At 39.8% G+C, this 18,499-nt stretch overlaps 1 protein-coding gene across 1 annotated transcript in view; it reads right to left on the bottom strand.

The window, feature by feature from the left end:
• The window catches only part of RELN (reelin), a 257,122-nt gene that overhangs the window by 207,793 nt on the left and 30,830 nt on the right, over positions 1-18,499 (bottom strand). Inside the window, exon 4 of the mRNA XM_010004142.1 lies at positions 2,685-2,820. Coding sequence (XP_010002444.1) covers positions 2,685-2,820 — 136 coding nt within the window. The remainder of the gene's footprint in view (positions 1-2,684; positions 2,821-18,499) is intronic.

The following is an 18,499-nucleotide window of genomic DNA, read 5'->3' as shown; positions in this document are numbered from 1 at the left end:
GGAATTCTTTGGGTGTCCATGGCTGGCTGTGCTAGTAAACTAAATGTGGGCAGGAGCCATCCTCCTTAGTCATGCCTGGGAAATGCATAGTGCTAGAAGTAGCTAGAAACTAAGCTAGTGCATAGTGGTAGCTAGAAACTGCCAGATTTATTCCAAATTTATTTTATTACAGACAACTCAAGTTGCAGCAGGCAGGACTGTTGCTGGGAATGCCCAAATTTACTGGTATAAATGCTCTAGATGGATGCTGATGGTTATGAAACTTTGCATCTTGACACCCCAAACCCTTTGTCGAGTTTTGTTTGTGTTTTTTTTTTGTTGTCAATGGGTACAAGAGTTGCAGGGGGGGATGGACTGAGCAGAATGACCACACAAACTTGTTTCCTATGGGTTCCATCTTTTTCAGGACTGAGTTCTGGAAGAGCCCACCGAAAAACACGGGTGAAGTGAAAGGAAACTTTGCCCATTACATCTATTGGGTCATGACTTCCCTGTGCCATGTCCATGCTCCCAGTGGAAACATGAGTGGGTCAACAGTATGAACTAGCTGTGCAATGTCATGCTGGAGATCTACCTGGTGACCTTTGTCCAGTTCATCCTGAGAAGTGACCATGGAGAGGTATCTACACTGCAGAAATCGCACCAACAAAGCAGGTGCTAATTAGTAACCTCATTATCTGTCACCAGAGAGGTCAAAGACTAATGAGCTGATTTGAATTACAGACATATTTATAACACTGTAGGAAGCTCTTATTTCTGTTGCAATATTGACAGCCTATAAATTCAGCTCTTTTGTAAATATTTTAAATTTCTATTAAACTTAAATTTCAGCAAATTTGATTTGTATTACATTTAAGCTAGACTGGTAGTCTCAAGTGTTAAAAAAACTTAATTAAGGTAATTATTTGATACAGAGGAGCAAATGGAGATGTACAAGGTAGAGCCAACTCTCTGGAAATCCTGAAGCCAGAGAATTGGGTAAAGCAGGCAGACTAACACTGCACCCAAAAAATAGCTTTGTTTACTGCACCTTGTGATTTGGTGGGCAGGGATAAAAACAGCTGAGGCAAGAAGATGTGGGCAGCTGAACGAAAGATGATGAGGATTAAAAGTAAAAGATACTCCTCTTCCCTTTATTTCCTTCAACTGATGATCACATTTCCCTAAAAGTCCTGCAGCCAAGAGTGGTCCTGGAGTAAACACCTGCTTTGGAGAAGCTGAACCTTTCCACTCTGGTCTGAATTTGTCCTATGAGACACCAAACTGATAAAAACTGCATAGTTTTGCCCATCCTCAAAGACAAACAAGCCTCACCTATGGAGGATGCCTATGCCACGGGGTGAGGCAGTCAGTAAAGCCACTGAGACTGACAGATGCCCAGGACACGGACCCTGGGAGCGACGGCACCGCTGGGCCGACCACTCAGCCCTGCCAGTTTCAGGGACAGCAAAGACAGACAGTTTTGGTGTCTCTGCCCCCAGACTGCTGACACACATAGGTACATCCTGCAGATTGCACAGGCAAGGTTTCTGCTCTGTATGTTCTGCACTTCAGCATGGCTCAGGATTTATTTACTAATGCATTACAAACACCACCATTTGTGAAGAGGTCCTAATGCACATTATGGCTTGTACAATTGAGACACAGATCAAGCTATCAACAGGTACTGTGTTCGTCATCAGCAATTTATGTTCTCAAAGTCACTCACTTTTTACATGTTAAACAGTTAAACGAGGTGATTATGTGGGGCACTTACCTGCAGGTTACCAGTATAAATAGAAAGGGAATAATACTCCAAGGAGGATTTGTTTTGACCAACAGTACAGTCACAGGAGCATAGAAAAAGCCTGACATACTGTAATGTTGCAACCTTTAACTTATCTTATTAGGGAGCAGTCTGACTTTTTTTTTCTATGAATGGGTCAAACTTGAAATATTTTCTACTTTCAAGTCTACTCCAGGTGTATTTTCTCTCTCAAATATGATCTACCAAATGTTTAGGATAAATAATTAGAAATTACTTCAAGGTAGAATATAATAGTAGGTATTCTAATAATTCATGTTAAGCTGTGTATATTGTTGGCAGTTTATATGGTACTAAATCATCAAATGACAACTTAGGTCTTTGAAACAAATTATAAAAAAAACTTGTAATAATGACTTCTTGTTTTTTTTCCAGTTTGTAATTCTAGCTGAATTTAGCAGAAGTTATCAGTGTTTATTACTAGGAACAGTAAATACTTGAGTATGACTACACTTGAATACTTGCACTTCATGGGGATGGTTACAATCTGAATAACGTGTCTTTGTGATGTTTTAACTCTTATTAAAAGCAACAGATAAAAAATAGGTAAGTGCAAACGTGGTCTATGCTTAAAGGATCAAGAGTAGGATTAAGAACTAAGAGGAATCCATTTCTATTGAAAGGCTTGACACACTTGCACATTATTTCTCCAAGGGCATGCTACATTACAAACACCCCCCACTTCTGTGTTTTGAAATAGAAAGTCCTAATATACACAGAAACTCTTCAGCCAGGAAGAACTCAGTAGTCTTAGTTCTTATTAAAGTCTACGCTGTGCTGGACTTAACTCCTTGATCCATAAGGTTCTGGGGCAGGCAGGTTAGATCATTTCATTATCTCCAAAGTGATTATTTCTCACAGGCATCGAACGGATACGTACATGAAGTTGACGCAGCCCGTCCCCGCAGGTGGAGCGATCCAAACAAAGCTGAGGTTTGTGGTCGGGAGGTGGCTCACGTGGGATGCAACCACACTGCACATAAACTGGTTTCCAAACTGGTGGTCAGACATGATTCCTACGAGAAAGACATGGGGGAGATAAACAGTAACACATGTTAATGGCTCATTACAAGGTGCTAACAGACTGAGAAATAGATCTGCCATGTGTTCCATCATGGCAACACGGAATTAAAAAAAACCCCATGGGTATGCAACTGAGTAATTAGAATTAATGCCAATGAAAGCAACAGACCTGGTCTTTGCTTGAGCCAAGGCTGACTTTGTATTTACTATAAGGCTCCATGTACTTGCTGTTGTTATTCTTCATTACACCAATATCAGAGGAATAATTTCCATTTTTAAAGAAGGAGCTGGATTGCAGCTACTGTAAATCAATGTTATTGCATTACCTGATTTGCAACCATTACAGATCTAAAAGAAAATAAAACTAAGGAAAAAATGCCATGTTTTAATAAGCAAAATGGAGCATCTGAAGAAAGGTGTTATCTTTTAGTACACAGGCACATGTATTTGGAAAAAAAAGCAGATGAACTTTGGACTCATGAACTCTTCTTCTGATCTGAAAAAAGAGCAGCTCCCTTCAGCACTTTTACCAGTATACCTTCCTTTGATTTTTTTTTTAATCAGCCTCTAATACATGGATGAATGTAAATGTCATCTACTAATCCCTCCCCCTGGACTTCACCGTGGTTCATCATTAGGCAGAATAACTGTATTTTTTAACAAAAACCCTGTATCAGACAGCAGTCTTCCCCCTTCAGAGCTCTTCTGTAGTTGCCTACAAATTAGTGCAAACTTGGTTGTTTGTTTAACATCCTTTAGCTTAAAGTAAGGCCATCTTACTTGAGTGGATTACTACACCTTTAATCCTAGTATATTGAACAGTAAATGTTGAAACTATTCTTTTGAATGCACTTATCTTAAGGAAATGCCTTGTTCCAGGTTACCTCAAATATTGAACCTTCAGTTCAGAAAATAGTGACACGAGCTGAAATGTTATTAATAGGATCAAAAGGAAAGCAAACGTTAGCAGGTACCTCTGAGCTCATCAAGGTCACTGTTAGCTGTTAGGTGACTGTATCCCAGAAAGTTTGTAATGGCTGGTATTTTTTACATTTACTTGTTGCAATTCAAATAACAACAGAGGGGAAAAAAACTACTTCTGCCTCTCAGACTGTGGTAATTCTCAGAATGGCAATTCTTCTGAAATGTGAATGTGAAACCAACAATATATCTTAACCCCTCACTGATCCAGAGGTGGAAGGAGCTTGCAAAGGAAGGGTTTCCACCAAGGAGGGGAACAAATCCTCTCTGATACAAACCCGCTGCTCCAGCTGGTGCCTCTCCAGGGACTGCCAGGCCAGCAGCATGGGACTGGGAGGGGGTGTCACATGAACACCATTTCGCATTTAATGGATCAAAAGCAACATCCTGTTCAGGCACTGGTGAGGAACACAGGTCAGCATCATATAGGTTATATTCAATTCCAAATCAGCTTTAGTTTTGGGGCGGAGAAATTAAGCCACAAGGAGTTTAAGTAATCTGTCCCCAGCATGACAGGCAGCAGTGGGTGAGGGCAGTGATGCTTGTATCTTTTATAAATCACCACAACCTTCTTACTCAACATGTTTCAATTAGTTCTCTGCTGAAGCATACACATAAGGTCTTCCATCATTCTCACAGTTACAACCTTCAGCTGAAATTCGTCACTAATGCTAAAGCCCATTGGGTCATGATGGCCACAGAGAAGACTCAGGATACCCTGGGGACCTTTTCTGAATAGCAGCAGCAGGGACACCCAGGGTGATGGTATTTTACCGACTCTTATTTATTTCAAGACTCTGGATGCAGATGAGGTTTGGCCATCTCTTGCCACGCTGTACTGCCATCTTAAGTCTTTATTTGCATTCCTTGGCTAATTGAGAGGGGTGGCATTAACACCAGTGACCTCGCTCACATGGGACAGGGTCTCTGGGACTGACGTGGAGCATCAGCTCTCGTCTGTCATCATCTCTGACTGCACAATGGGAAAATGACCCAGCTATAGACTTTAGCAGGTTAATTAAATAACAGATGCTGTCTGGGGAGAAACAGGAACAACTACTCAGTTTGAAGAAATCCCCCTTTCTCCAGAGCCAGCCAAATACAAAAGAGGACAAAGCCTGCCCTACCATATCCCCCAGCTGGGGGACAGGCTCACCAGCTTGGGAAATATGATTGCTTCCCTCCTTGGCAGCAACTTGTGAGTTAATGAATTCCCCGGGTTTCAGGCAGTAGACTGCAAAAATGTGTCTAATACATCAAACACATACAACATCTGTGGAGAATTTCTTTTTCCTTTGATTTACAGTTTTAAAAAAAGAACAACTTTGCAGTGATGAGAATAAATTCTAAACAATGAAAAAACAACTAATTATTATTTTTTTTTGCAGAAAAAAGTCAACAAACTCCATAGAAAATATTCAAAACTCTGAATTTATAGTTTTATCAACATTTTCTCTTTATATTTTATTAGTTTATTGTGATCATTTTTACAGTAAAAACAACCTCTCTGCATCTGCTGGACCTTTACTGGATACATCAACTCCCTTTTGGAGTTCAGAGTCTTCAGAGCATTTCACAAAAATTAAGTATTGAAACTTCAGTGAATAACAGAGTGGTTGTTTAAAAAGCTTTTTGATGCTTAAAGCTGAAAGCTTCATGATGAAAAGGTGAAAATAAAAATCCTAAAAATGCCCAAAATGGAGCAATGCAATTGAAATTAAGTAATAATTAAATTAAGAATAAGGAACAGTATTTCCCTCGTGCTTCCAATCTTTTTGCAGTCCCTTGCTGTGGAAGGCAGCTCCTCCCTTCTCCATTTCCTCGCCAACCTGATAAGCTGCTTCCCAGACTGAATGTTTGCTCCATAACAAATCCAAGGACAGATATGAAACAACATTCAGCTACAGAAAATAAACTGAATACAAGATTATATAGCAGCTCTCAGAACAAAACTATATCCTGTACATACCTCATAGAGCTTCAAAGACTGAGCCTTCTTTTAATGCCCTTGGCTCGGGGCAGCACTGCTCTGTGGGCATCTTCTGGTGTGTCCTGCAGACCAGTGCAACTATTTACATTCAGAGTTAGCCTTGAATAATCTTAAGGCAAAATTCTAAGATACTGATGCATTTTAAACATCTGCACTTTATAGCTTCTCCCTCCCCTACAATTTCTGAGGCCTTAGGAGTCCCAGTACCACTATTCAAATCCCAGACATGCTTTGTACCTACCAATAGCACTGCTAGGAGAGGAACTAGACATGCTCAGTCCCACTTAAGATTTAACTTAGCAGCTGGTTTTACTGTGTACATTTTTAAAAATGTGCTTAGTTCGATTCAATGTCTATAGTCAGCAAATCAAAGAACTTGTATGTGAAGAAGTAGATTTTAAGAGACAAACTGAATATAGGAACTATTGTCCCAGCTGGGTCTCTCAAAGCCAAAAGATGACCTTTTCTACTGGCAGAGCTTGGCAAGCATCTAATGGTGCAGATAAGTACAATATTATTCCCATACTCTTCTGCTTTCTAAGTCTTAGAAATGTGGATGTCTAATAGTCCTGACTTACACATGGTTACTACATAATATTGAAACATGGTAAATCCTCCTTATGTACCCTTCTTAGAAAACAGTTTCCTAAACCAGAACTTTTTAATACAAGCTGCTCATATGCATGTCAAGGTCTTTGGTAAATCCATCATTGAGGGCAAGTCTCAAAAGACTTCCCAGCACTGAACCAGGTCGCAGGTAGTCTACCATTTCCTATTTACTATACTAACTTAATACAATATTAAAGGAGAGGGTCAATGTTAAATGAATGTGAAAAATGAATGACCACGTTTTGGTTGTGTTGCCACTAAACTGATTCTCTGCAATATGCTTTCATCTTCAAAGTTATGCATGAGTGACTGCAAACAACTAAATATAAAATATTGATGAAATACCAAAAAAATAAAGCTGTAAATAACCAAATCCCACTGCAACATTTGAGAAAGTAATAATTCCTGACTAGTAGATAATAAATTTAAGTCAGCAACAGACACTGTCAAATTAGATCCTGCATTAGTTAAAAATGAAGTACCTAGTCCTAGGAACAGTCTTTTCTCTTAGGAAAAAGAGCTGGGGACCTACATTCTCCACCCAGGCTCTATTATCTCAAAGGGTGATCCATAAACCCACAGGCAACACACGGTTCCGCCTGGTGTTAGGAAGCAGGGAATGATGCAAACAGGACTATGTAGGAATACACCTCCCTTGCTGAATTCCAGCCAAATCAGAGCCTGCAGCCTGTTCATCCCATGGAGCATCAGAGACCTGTTCTGAGAGGAGGTGGAAGATTTTTATTTTTTTATTTATTTATTTTTTTTTTCAAAATGGAGAGGCTCTGGTAGTTACATTTTTTATAATTGTCACTTAAAGCAATCCCTTTGACAGAGATCTTATCTTCTTCCCGGAAGTAAATCCTCTCTGTGAAGCTGGAGATTAATTGTATACAGAGGTACCCCCACTCTCCTGTTGCATATAAGACTGCACGAGTCAAATGCAAGAGTGCTGGGACAAGAGACATTTCTTGATGGCTACAAAGAGCCTGCCTTTTTAGTAAATTCCTTGTACTACAGGTCTACAGGACAACTGCAGAACCAAGGTCCTCCTGCAAAGAGAAAGCCACATGCCTCTCCCCAGCATCTGGGGAGCAAGAGAGGCTGCAGTACAGCTGGGCAGGTAGCTGGCAAGACCCAAATTCAAAGAAATCAAAAAACTTGTATTCACTGAGTATATATAGACACCCAGTGCATTTTACAGCTGCTGGAGCTGCAGGTTTCAGACCACATTTTCAGAACTAGGAACCTTCCTTTGTCCTACATCTCTTTGAAGTTTAAAGAATCTTTTTCATCCTTACCGGTAAACACATGTAAAAATGAAAAACATTTTCCTTGAATGATAGAGTGAGTGAAATAGAGGTTTATTTTTAGTTACTGGAAGAATATTTGAGCAACCCCTTTCAGGACTCTGAAATGCAAGCCTTAAAATTTTGTGGAGAACTAAACTAGTGGTAGGAAGAAAACAAAGTTTCTTTTTGTTTGGTGTTGTTTTGTTTTTTGAGGATTTTGTTTTGTTGTTTGTTGGGTGTTTTTGGTGGTTTTTTTGGTTTTGTTTTGTTTCTTCCTGTTTTATAACCAAAATAGATTTTTTAAAAATGAAAACAACTGTTGGGAGTAAAGAAATATCTGGAGCTGGTAACAATGATTTCTAAAACATGAACACAAATGTACAACTATGAATTTATGCATTTTCTAATCAAGCAAGTAGCCAGTTAAAAGCAACTGAAACACCCACACAAGTTCCCTTCAAAGTGAGTCCAGGTGCAGAATCTGGCCCTAAGTGAACTGCACCCACTCATCAAAAATATGCTGGTGCTGATTGATTTTTGGGGGATGATTTCATTCTGCTTCATAGGAAAAACACATCTTGTTTGATAGAATGTAACAGACTGCTAAAGCACTTGGTGGCCCTTGTGATCAATTAAGGGCCAGGATGGTTTGATAAATTATTAAATAGCATGAAGAAAGAAAAGGCCAGCAACTGATAGATACATTCTTCTACCCAGCAATGTATTATTACCTTTATCTTTTGTGAAGTCATGTGTTTATTTTACTATTATTATTACTGCTTTCTTATTAAATAATAAACACTTTCAGCACATGCCACATTGGGAAAAATACCATCCATAGGCTAATAAAGAACAGTAGAAAAAGAACAGACAAGTGTATATCAACTTAAGAAATTCTGTCACTAAAATCCATAACTACTTCTGTGATCAGGAGCCAACGAGAGCCTGACTAAAGCAATTTGATTCCTGGAGGGGTACTGCTGTGCTGGAGTGACTCAGAGTTGGGACAAAAAGTGAGGGGTTTATAATCCTTTGCTACACATATAATGTGTATTAAATGTGTTTTCTCCATAGTTCTGAAAACACCAATTTATTACAAGCCTACATTTGAAATACATTCACAATTTGGGATCCAGTTATGCAGCAGATCAGGTTCGGGCAATTACATACTAACAAGAACAGTGCTTTATATTCACATTTTTTGAGTGTTTACTGAACTGAACACTTCATTAGAAACACAGGTTTGCAGGAATGAACCCCTAATGTACTGATTAATGAGAATTTGTTCAGAAAGAGAGAATATTTTTTTGCTTAATCTTTCTTTTAATGTTCTACTTTTAAGGGGATGCTAATCAAAACTTTCGAGCAGCCTTTTGTTAGAACCCACTTAGGGGTATAATTTCATCTCAGGGATTTATGAGTGCTGGTCTCATTATACCTAAAGGTAGTTACACATATGGAAATTGTGGTGCATGGGGAGGGGAATATCCCCTTTAATTTGCATAATTCCCCAAGACACTGAATGAGCCCCTTGTGTAATTTGTGATACGGCTGTGTGAGGCAGGGGGGTGGGGGTGGTGAGACCCTGAGCTGCAGGGTGGCCATTGTCAGAAAGGGTGAGAAGACAATTTACAGCTGAAGTCTAAGTGCTCCACAGAGAGCAACATGGTACTAAGTGCTCCAAGGCAAGTAGATTTAGTAACAGTAAACAGGTACCAGCAGCAATAAAAAGAGAAAATGCTAATAAAGCCACTGTGTTGCTGAAATATAGAAGAAAAACATCTCTTTTCAAAGGCTTGAGCCAAATCTATTCTAAATGTTTTCCTAACAACCCCAGCATGTTTTATAATAGCAACTTTTATATTTGTCTTTATAGAAACTTGTTAGACTGATACCTTCATTCTGTACTAGCTTTTCAAGGTCTATTTTAGCTACATATTCCAGTTTACTCTCTTGCAGGAAGGCAGCTGTCCCTGGTTTGCACTATTTTTTTTTTAAATTTATTTTTTTTTAGTATTACTATATTTGGCTGGTGACTGTCTCATCAGATGAGCAACTCCTGTACAACTTCCCAAAAATATTGCATTGTTCTGAATCTTTCCACTTCACAAACCTTAATACAGGTCCCAAGAGCCAAACATCAGACACACTGCTAGACTGGTTTTGTACCAGTGTCAAATGTAACAAAGGACCCCCCTCTTATCACACCAGACATCTGCTCCCACCGGAGTCATTCTCAGGGCATCAGTAACTGCATCCTTCTCACCACTGGAGCCCATGGAATTGCCTGGAATTCACTTTAGGAGAGGTGAAACTGCAAATCAGCAGTCTTACCTGGCAAAACCTTGCTGACTTGCTCACTTAAACGCAGCCATGAACCAACCAAACCTCCCTGCTTGCCAGTGCAAGCAGCATCGCATGAAACCTTGCTGTGCGGCAACTAGAAAACAGCTGCACACTCCAATAAAAATGTAACTGCTCAGCACTGATCTATAACACACCTACATCTTGATTATATCTAAAATGCATCCTTTCCAAGGCAGTGGCTTAGAAAATAAATTATATTTTTTTAAACTAATCTTGACCCTGGACTCCAGCTGTGCTGAGGTGAGTGGTTTGCAGACTGACAACACCCCTTCCTTGGCTACACTGGCACTGGTGACACATCCCATAGCCTGTTTCTCCTCTATAGCCTGGTATGACTAATTGGGATAATAGCTTCAAGGCTTTACCTACAAAACCCTAAGTCCCTCTTTAATTTATTTTAAAGGTACTTAATGGTTTCTGGCATCAGTCTGCCTCATAATGAATTTTCTCTATTTTGATCCTTTGCCCACAGACATGTTTTGCATTTGCCTACATTGCCATCACTGCCACAGTCACTGAAGGATGCACTCAGCACCTAGAACCTTCTTTGCACTTGCACTGTCCCTAATTACACTTTATGCCTCTGCTCTCAACATTATTGGCAAACTCTGATGTTTGAAAATTGATAGTTTCCTCCAAAGCAAATTATGTCAGTCAAACCAATCAATAAGGATAACTACATAATGAAACCAGAGGGACTTCCATGGAGATTTTTTCCAGATAGAGTATTTAGCATTTGCAGACACTCTGTTTTGGAGTGATGCTGTTGAACAAGTTAGTCTGTCTTATTCCCCAATTCCTTATCTCAGATAATCTGAAAGTCAAGTTGAAACCATGTGTTGTGTACAGAAGCTACAGCACATCCTTCACCAATGCCAGCTGAAACATCTCCACAAAACTGGAGACAAGAGACAGTTTCTATCCAGAGAAGTAGTCCTGGAGGTGGTCCAGATCTCCTTCCCTATGGCTCAGTTTACAGCAGCCTCAGTGATGCCCATGGTAGGCTGAGCTGCGTAAGGTCTCCTACAGCCCCATGTCCTCTTACTGGAACACCAAAGTGACCTATGGCACGGCAAGTCCTACAGCCTCAGGGACATTTTTGGAGGAGGGGTGTCTTATAAAAGCCTTTCCTATCTGCTCAGGAAAGACTATGTGCAGGAGAGATATGTCTGTGAGGGAAAAGCCATCTGTAACAATGACAGAATATGGTTTTATCTTCATACATCTAGACATGGCCAAGCATTACAACATGTACAATTTGCAAACACTGATTACAGTGTCCATAATGCTGTGTTCAGGAGAAAAGATATTTGCATTTTTTCAGCACTTGACACCAGTGACACGGAAGCACTGGTTTGCCTTTTTGAGAGTTCAGGAAAGAGTTTGAAAATCCTCAGGGATCATAAATTTAAAAATTAGAACTGTAAGTAAAGCTTAATGGGCACCATGGTCATTCCCTGCCTCTGCAAAGGGATGAAGGGAGCTGAGAAACCACCAAACAAGTTGGTGGGAGATGTAAGGGAGAAGTGGGAAAGGAAAAATGGTTTTGTGGGTTGAATGGAGGAATTTCAATTAAACTGTCAGTCGCCAGGACTTGTTTTGGTTTTTTTTTTAAACTACGCTGAGACTCCACACAACTGGGTAAAACTCACCAGTATCTCTGTCTGGATCCCATTAGTAGTGGCAAGAAGCACAGTTCTGTACACTGGCTTCATGCTCCCCAGCTGTTCTGATCTATCAAGATAAAACTTGTTGGATTTGACCCCTCTGTAACCACAAATCTATTATGTTTACAGCTTCTACGGTGTAGGAGAACTGAACTAGGGATGTTCTGGCTGGCAGTGGTGACAAGGCTTTAGGTCTGGGCTGAAGCATCCTCATGGTGGTGAGTGTGGGCTCATGCAGGTTCTGTGCAACAACAGCAAGATGGGGGATGGAAGGAGACCAGAGGTGAGAGCCCGCTTGGCTGTGACAGCAGGTTGAGACCAGCTTCAGCCACCAGTGCCCCACTGGGCCCCCCAGGGTGATACCCTGACCATGCAGTGCCACCTCCCTGTCACCAGGGAGGTGCAGGGGGGAACAGAGGCAGCAGGTTTAGTATTCAGGTGCTCCGTAAAGCTGGAGTTTGAAAATGAAAATGTTTCCTTGTTACACACTTCTCACACTTTCTTTCCGTAGCAAAGTAGAAGTATCTTGCAAACTTCTGTTGTATTTTTGGGGAAAAAAAAAAGAAAAATTCCTTTTCTACGAACACCCAAACTGTTCCTCTAATTCTCTATGCATCTTTAACATCTTTTTTATTATTATTATTACAGGACAAAACAGAAAACTGGAACTTGATCTCTGCAAAGTCTGGCAGTTTTTCTCTTTCCTTGTGAAATAGGTAATAGTTTACTTTGCCTGCTGTTCTGTCTTAAGCACTGCAATGATCCCACTCTGCAACTTCATGCTGCATCTCCCCCACTAATCAGCAACAAACTATAATGTTGAAAGCATTTCAGTAAGCTGTTACCAAAAAGAGCAGAATCCCTGGCAGTGCAAGTTTCTGCCCACTGAAAGCGGAATGGTACCCATGAGGAACAAAACTCCTCAGAAAACACTTTACAAGCCAACAAACATGGACAGCAGTAAAACTTTGAGGAAACTAAACCTGAATACAAAACTCCACACACTCAAATAAGCACGAATAATCACAGCCAACAATCCCAGAAGAAGAGCAAATTATTTTACTAATTAATTTCCATATTACTACTCTTAAGTCTAGTGAGAAAAAAAAATCACTCATTAGAAAAAATCTGGGCCAGTGCCCCTCAGCCACATACTGTATTCTAAGACATACCTACCACAGATAGAAAACTGTAACACTGCACTTTTATTTCTGATAACACATATGGTCAGTTGAGAGTCACAAGAAAGCAGAGGAGAAAGTAATTCTGCATTTCGTTCCTTTGCCTGAAACTTACTTCTTCTAGACAAAACATTATCAATCCCAAATATGCGAGATCACTTCCAGAGCAGATAGAAGAAAAGCAAATAAAAGCAAGTTACCAAGAACAGCAGCAACCTTGTAAACTATCAGTCCATGTAGACAGTTCTTTGGGGAATGAAGACTGCTGTGATTGAGGTGTTTGTCCTGAAAAGAGCACGTTACGACTAATCTTCGGCAGTTTTTCCATGTTCAATACAGGATCTTAAAATACTGTCCTGGGAGCAGTCAGTGAAGCTGCTGTCAGGTGGGCGCGGTGGCCGGGCTGAGCCATGGCTCACTGCTCCATGGATCTGGGCGAGCTGCAGCCCCCTCTCTGGCTAGTGTCCCATGCACTTATGGGGCATAAATCAAAACAGGAAGCAGTATTGGTAATAGAAGCCTAGTCAGTGTTAATGTCATATCAGCTAATGCCCCAACATGCACAGATGACATGTGCTACAGAAGCAGGGTCAGGGAGCTGCCGCTACGTGACCTCCAAGCTGACCCATGGCTTTGCTGGAAAGCAGAAAGCTTTATCCAGAGCTGTGGCAATATGAGGACAGAACCCAGCAAATTATAACCTGTAAGAGGTCTGAGTTGCATTTCAGGATCTGGGACAGAAGTGGTAAAAAATATTTGGGCCTCAGGCTGTGACTTGTGGGGGTGAGTAGAAGCAGAGCATCCCAAGTGCTCCTGCTACTGCTGTGGATCTTTGACTTAAATGATTGAATTTCATCTTAAAACTTGCTTGATTCAGTTCCATGAATGAACATCAAGCTGAATGCTTGTCTCTATAAGCAAACAACCCCCACTGTGAGTGTACAATAACTGTTCCAAGATTTTACTGCAGGTTTAAAAATAAAATAAGCCCAAGTCACAGCCAAGGGACTTACACTTGAGAGCAGCAGTCCCATTAACATAGAAAGAGAAGGCTAAAAATATGAAGGTCATATAATGGCTCTGCTTTTTGATCTGCTACTCAGCCTTTAAAAAGAAAAATATCTCTAAGAGTCACAGCCCTACAAGTAATGTTCTCCCCTTCATTATAGCTCTGCAACACAATGAAATCAAAGGGAAGTCTGGGTCCACCTCTAGGTCTCAGCTATGTTGTTTCTTGGTCAAGGCAGATTAGCAGTTCAGAAAATGAGCAGGTTTCCTAATTACATGAATCTCATCCCAGCTATGTATGCTAATTGAGATGTTTTCTTGCTAGGCCTTCCAGCAGTAACGTTGCTGTCTCACACTAAAACATCAGCTCTCACAAATATCAACCCTTCTCCACATGTCCATGTGTGGGAAAATGTCTTTTCTGATACTGATCCTCTTCTTGGAAGGCATCTATGGATTTATGGATGCAGTTAGTGCTTCTAGATCGTGTTCCCTACTGATAGTGAAACTAGCATATAACTGAGAGTATAGGTTTTGTAAATAATATGCTTTCAAAATCTGAGTATTCCAACTGGTCAACAAATATGGGGCAATCATGCTGGATAGTGTGATCTGGAAAAATGGGGAGCCTAAAGCTGACTAACAGAGCGGGATTCAGTGCAGTGACCAAATCACCACTGAGGAAGGAGATTTTATTGAAAAACCTGCTTCTCAGGTAGATCAAGGCCTGCTTTCATATGAGTGAACTCACACAGCAACAGACCCATTCTGGAGTGAGGCTGAAAAAGCACTATGGTGACCTCTTGGGGAAGCTGTTCCATGTCTACAAGCAGGCAAAGATATGGAGGAGTGAGGAATAGTCCTGTGTGCCCAAAAATAATCACTTTTGTGACCACTAATTGTGGCTGTAATTAATGTCATATGCTCCATGTTTATAACACTGCCTGGTCTTTATTTTGCAGTTTATCTCAATGAACCACCTTATTTAAATTTGAAATAATCTCCATGGTTAGTTTTCCATCTATTTTTCATGTAACTGTTTTGAAATACTAGCAGGGCACAACTGGAGCTGCAGGCAGTCCTGGCAATATGTCAAAAGCTCAAGGGCTGCTGATACTCTGCATATAAGTTTGAAGTAGGTTATTTTGGAGATACATGCAGCTTATTATTACTTACACAGCTCTGTGTATGTAGTACACAGTACAAATAGCTGTTGGGGAATATAGTTTAAAATAGATAGCCATATTTTGATAGTCATAAAGAAATAATAATAATGGAAAGACTAAAAATATGCAATATTATCTCCCAGGTTTTTAACACTTCTTTTTCCCTTGTTCTTTTTAAATTATAAATTTTAAGACTTTTTTTTTTTGTTGTTTAAATAGGAAAGAAAGCATTTAATTATGTGCAAATACACAGACTCTGAACATAGCATGACCTAAGTCCAGATCTCTCCAACCCACATCAGTAACTTCTACCACTTAAACTATCTTACCATTATGTTTGGCTCTGCTGCAATCACTCCTGTGATTAATTAGGTTCGTGTGGGCATCTACAAATTAGCTTTCTGCTACTTAAGGCAGCTACTGATAAGAACATATATAGTTGTAAAACTTCCAGAAAAAGTGAGTAAACACTTGAGCAGTTGGCTCCTGATAACTCCCACGGCTATGGACCAGACCACTTGAACCTACATTTTAGATGCTTAATGAGCCAGTCCTCATGCAGTAAATGATTACACTTCTTTTATAAACAACACAGAGGGACAGGCACCTGTGGTGGGCTCCACAGAAAGCTACCTGTAACTTATGTCTCATCCAGTTGTACAAAAGTTTCAAGCTATTTCCAAGCAGATGAAGGAAATAAATCTTTTTTGCTATCGGGCATCTTCTTTTTGCATTGGCTATAAAAAAGAAAGACTCTTGTTAGGGGTCACAGCTTATAAGCCAAGACAAATTCCCAGTATTCACAGCAGATGTAGCATTCAGAGACTTTAAAACTTTTCATAACTAATTTTACTCACTCAGTGCAAATGGCAGTTTTCAGAAATGTGTTACCTGGGTGTATTTTTTTAGGAGAATCATTCCATTAGGGATAGCTACCCCAGTAAATTTAATTTACTTTTTGAAGTAGAAAAAAAGTAAGACTCACTAAAAGATTATTTAAAGAAGAACATTGGCAGAAAAAGCCTGAAGTGAAGAGAGGTCATCCCTGAAAATTAGAGGTGGGTGAGGCAGGGGTTGTTTCTGATGATCTGTCTATAGTGCTTTTAGGTTGTGAATGTAACAAAAGATGCAATATTAGTATAGGAAAGTTGAAAATCATCTTCCAGACAAATAACTTACAAAACAAACAAATCTTTGCTGCTGAAGTGTGTAATTTCAATGTGAAGCATTATTCATAAGAATAAATGCATGGCTATACTCAAAGCTGAGCCTTCAGTGCCTCAGAGTATGTGGACAAGAAAGCAACAGATAACTAACTACATCTCTGCCAGTAGAGTTGTACATATAAGTGCTTCATATCAGTATGGGTCTTCTTACAGGGAAAATGAATAAGCCAGTACAGTATAAGGTCTATTAATCTTGTTAGAATCAGATGCCCATGAGAGAATACACCAGTTTGATCACATATTCCTTCCTAGAGATCCTGCTGTTACATCAGTACTTATTTTCTTGCATAAAATATATCTTGAAATCCAGCATATCTTATTTTACAGTTTCTGATACTTCTGTCCAGATCAGATTTCTACAAGGAAAGCCTTTGTCTGGTCTGATGATCAAAGCAGGTATGCCAGTACTTCTGCTTTCAGGCTTGTTTTTCCCATGGAGCTTTACTGAGCTATAATATATAACCACTGAAAGAAGGAACATCCCATTCTTCACTCCTTCCTGAAGGACCACCAATGGATTGTGTCACATTAAATAAAAAAATGCAGTGGTGCCACATATTGCAGAACATTCCAGGAACACTGACCCTGAATTGAAGGCTTACTTAGGAACTTTTATACATTTTGAACAAACCATTTGTCCTAACTCCTCTGAACCCAACATCTGAGTTCTTGAATTATTTTTTCCCAAAGAAGAAGTAGATACTCTTTGATTATAACAGCTTCATCCTTGTTGGTTCCTCTGTTCTAAAGCCTGTTTCTCCCTCTCTCCCTTTGCTTTAGCAAGCCTCCTTCCCCTCAACCTCTCCACCATCCCATTCTTCCTGCTCTACTTCCTTCCACACTTTCCATAGACCTGAAATATCTCTATTAGGATTTGCTCTTTGACCTGATTATCCTAGTAGCTCTCAAATGACAATCCTCACTGGAGAACTACAGAACAGAGATATCTTCACCTGCCCTCTTGAGAAGAAATAGATCCAAGAAAATACCAAACACCCGATTCCAAAGCAAACCACCATGACTCATGAAATCCAGTGTACACTGGTCAGGGGTTTCTCTGTCACCAACCTCCTCAGAACTGTGTGCTCACAAAATCCAAGAGCACACTGTTGCCTGCGAAGTCCTCAGGCAACTTCTGGAACTAAAAAGACTAATAATGAAAAATACAATTTCATTGCAACATGCCATCACCAGAAGAGGACTCCTCTCCACTGCGCAGCCATTTGGCTTAAAGTGAAATCTGCAGACTTCCCATTTGGCTCAGGACAATTTTCAATTCCCTTTGTTTCATTCCCATTATTTGAAGGGCCTTGATGTTTTCGGTGTCATCTAAACATAACTGGCCTATGTTGTAATTAAACTTTGATCAATTTTTTTAATGGGAGCTCAGAGGAAAACAGTATTTGACTAACATGTATTATTCTGCATGTATTAATCAAGTGAATTCTTGTTGAACTGCCTGAATTTCACATAATAACTACTCTTCCCCATTGTTCATTAACAGAGCAGGAAAATGATAAAATCTGTTTTCACTGAAATAATACTTTGGTATCCACAGTATTCTGAAAGTTTTATTTTGTCAACACCAATTCACTTAGTTACAGAATACAATTTTTCAGCCTCTTCTGAGGCACTTTACCTAAGAATGCAATATCCCTACATCCAAAAATAGTCCAAAGCAATATCAAACCATATATTTATGGTATTAAGCACTTGAATCACTTAGACCAGCTGTCCTCCCTTACAAATCACCATTAAACAGCACTTCCATGAGTATTGCTCTTAGTCAGCTTATTCATCGGTAATCTGGAAGCAGATCTGAAATTACCAACTGTGACACTCTGAATGATGCAAACTTTGGCCAAGTGGGAACAAATCCTGAGTCAGGTCAGTCACTTGGAATATGGTAAGCACAGTCTTTTTCAAACTGAGTCGACTTTAAAAAACAGTCTTTGAAAAAGAGAACACCCACAGACCTGCAGGGACAAGGAATTAGGGCTACGAAAATACCTGATGCTGGGGTTCACATTTTTAGAAGGCAGCTGAAAATGGCTAGAGTCTGGAAAAAAGCTAATGTGCCTTATACCTTCTGCTTATATACATAAAAAAGGCTCTTTACACAAAAAAATCCTTGGTGTTCAATCTCTATAGTTTCTACTTTATTTATTCAAATTAACAAGTTTTA

This window comes from Chaetura pelagica, unplaced genomic scaffold (assembly GCF_000747805.2).
Source record: "Chaetura pelagica isolate M959 unplaced genomic scaffold, ChaPel_1.0 scaffold141, whole genome shotgun sequence".
Taxonomy (NCBI): Eukaryota; Metazoa; Chordata; class Aves; order Apodiformes; family Apodidae; genus Chaetura; species Chaetura pelagica.
This window is presented reverse-complemented; position numbering and strand designations above follow the sequence as displayed.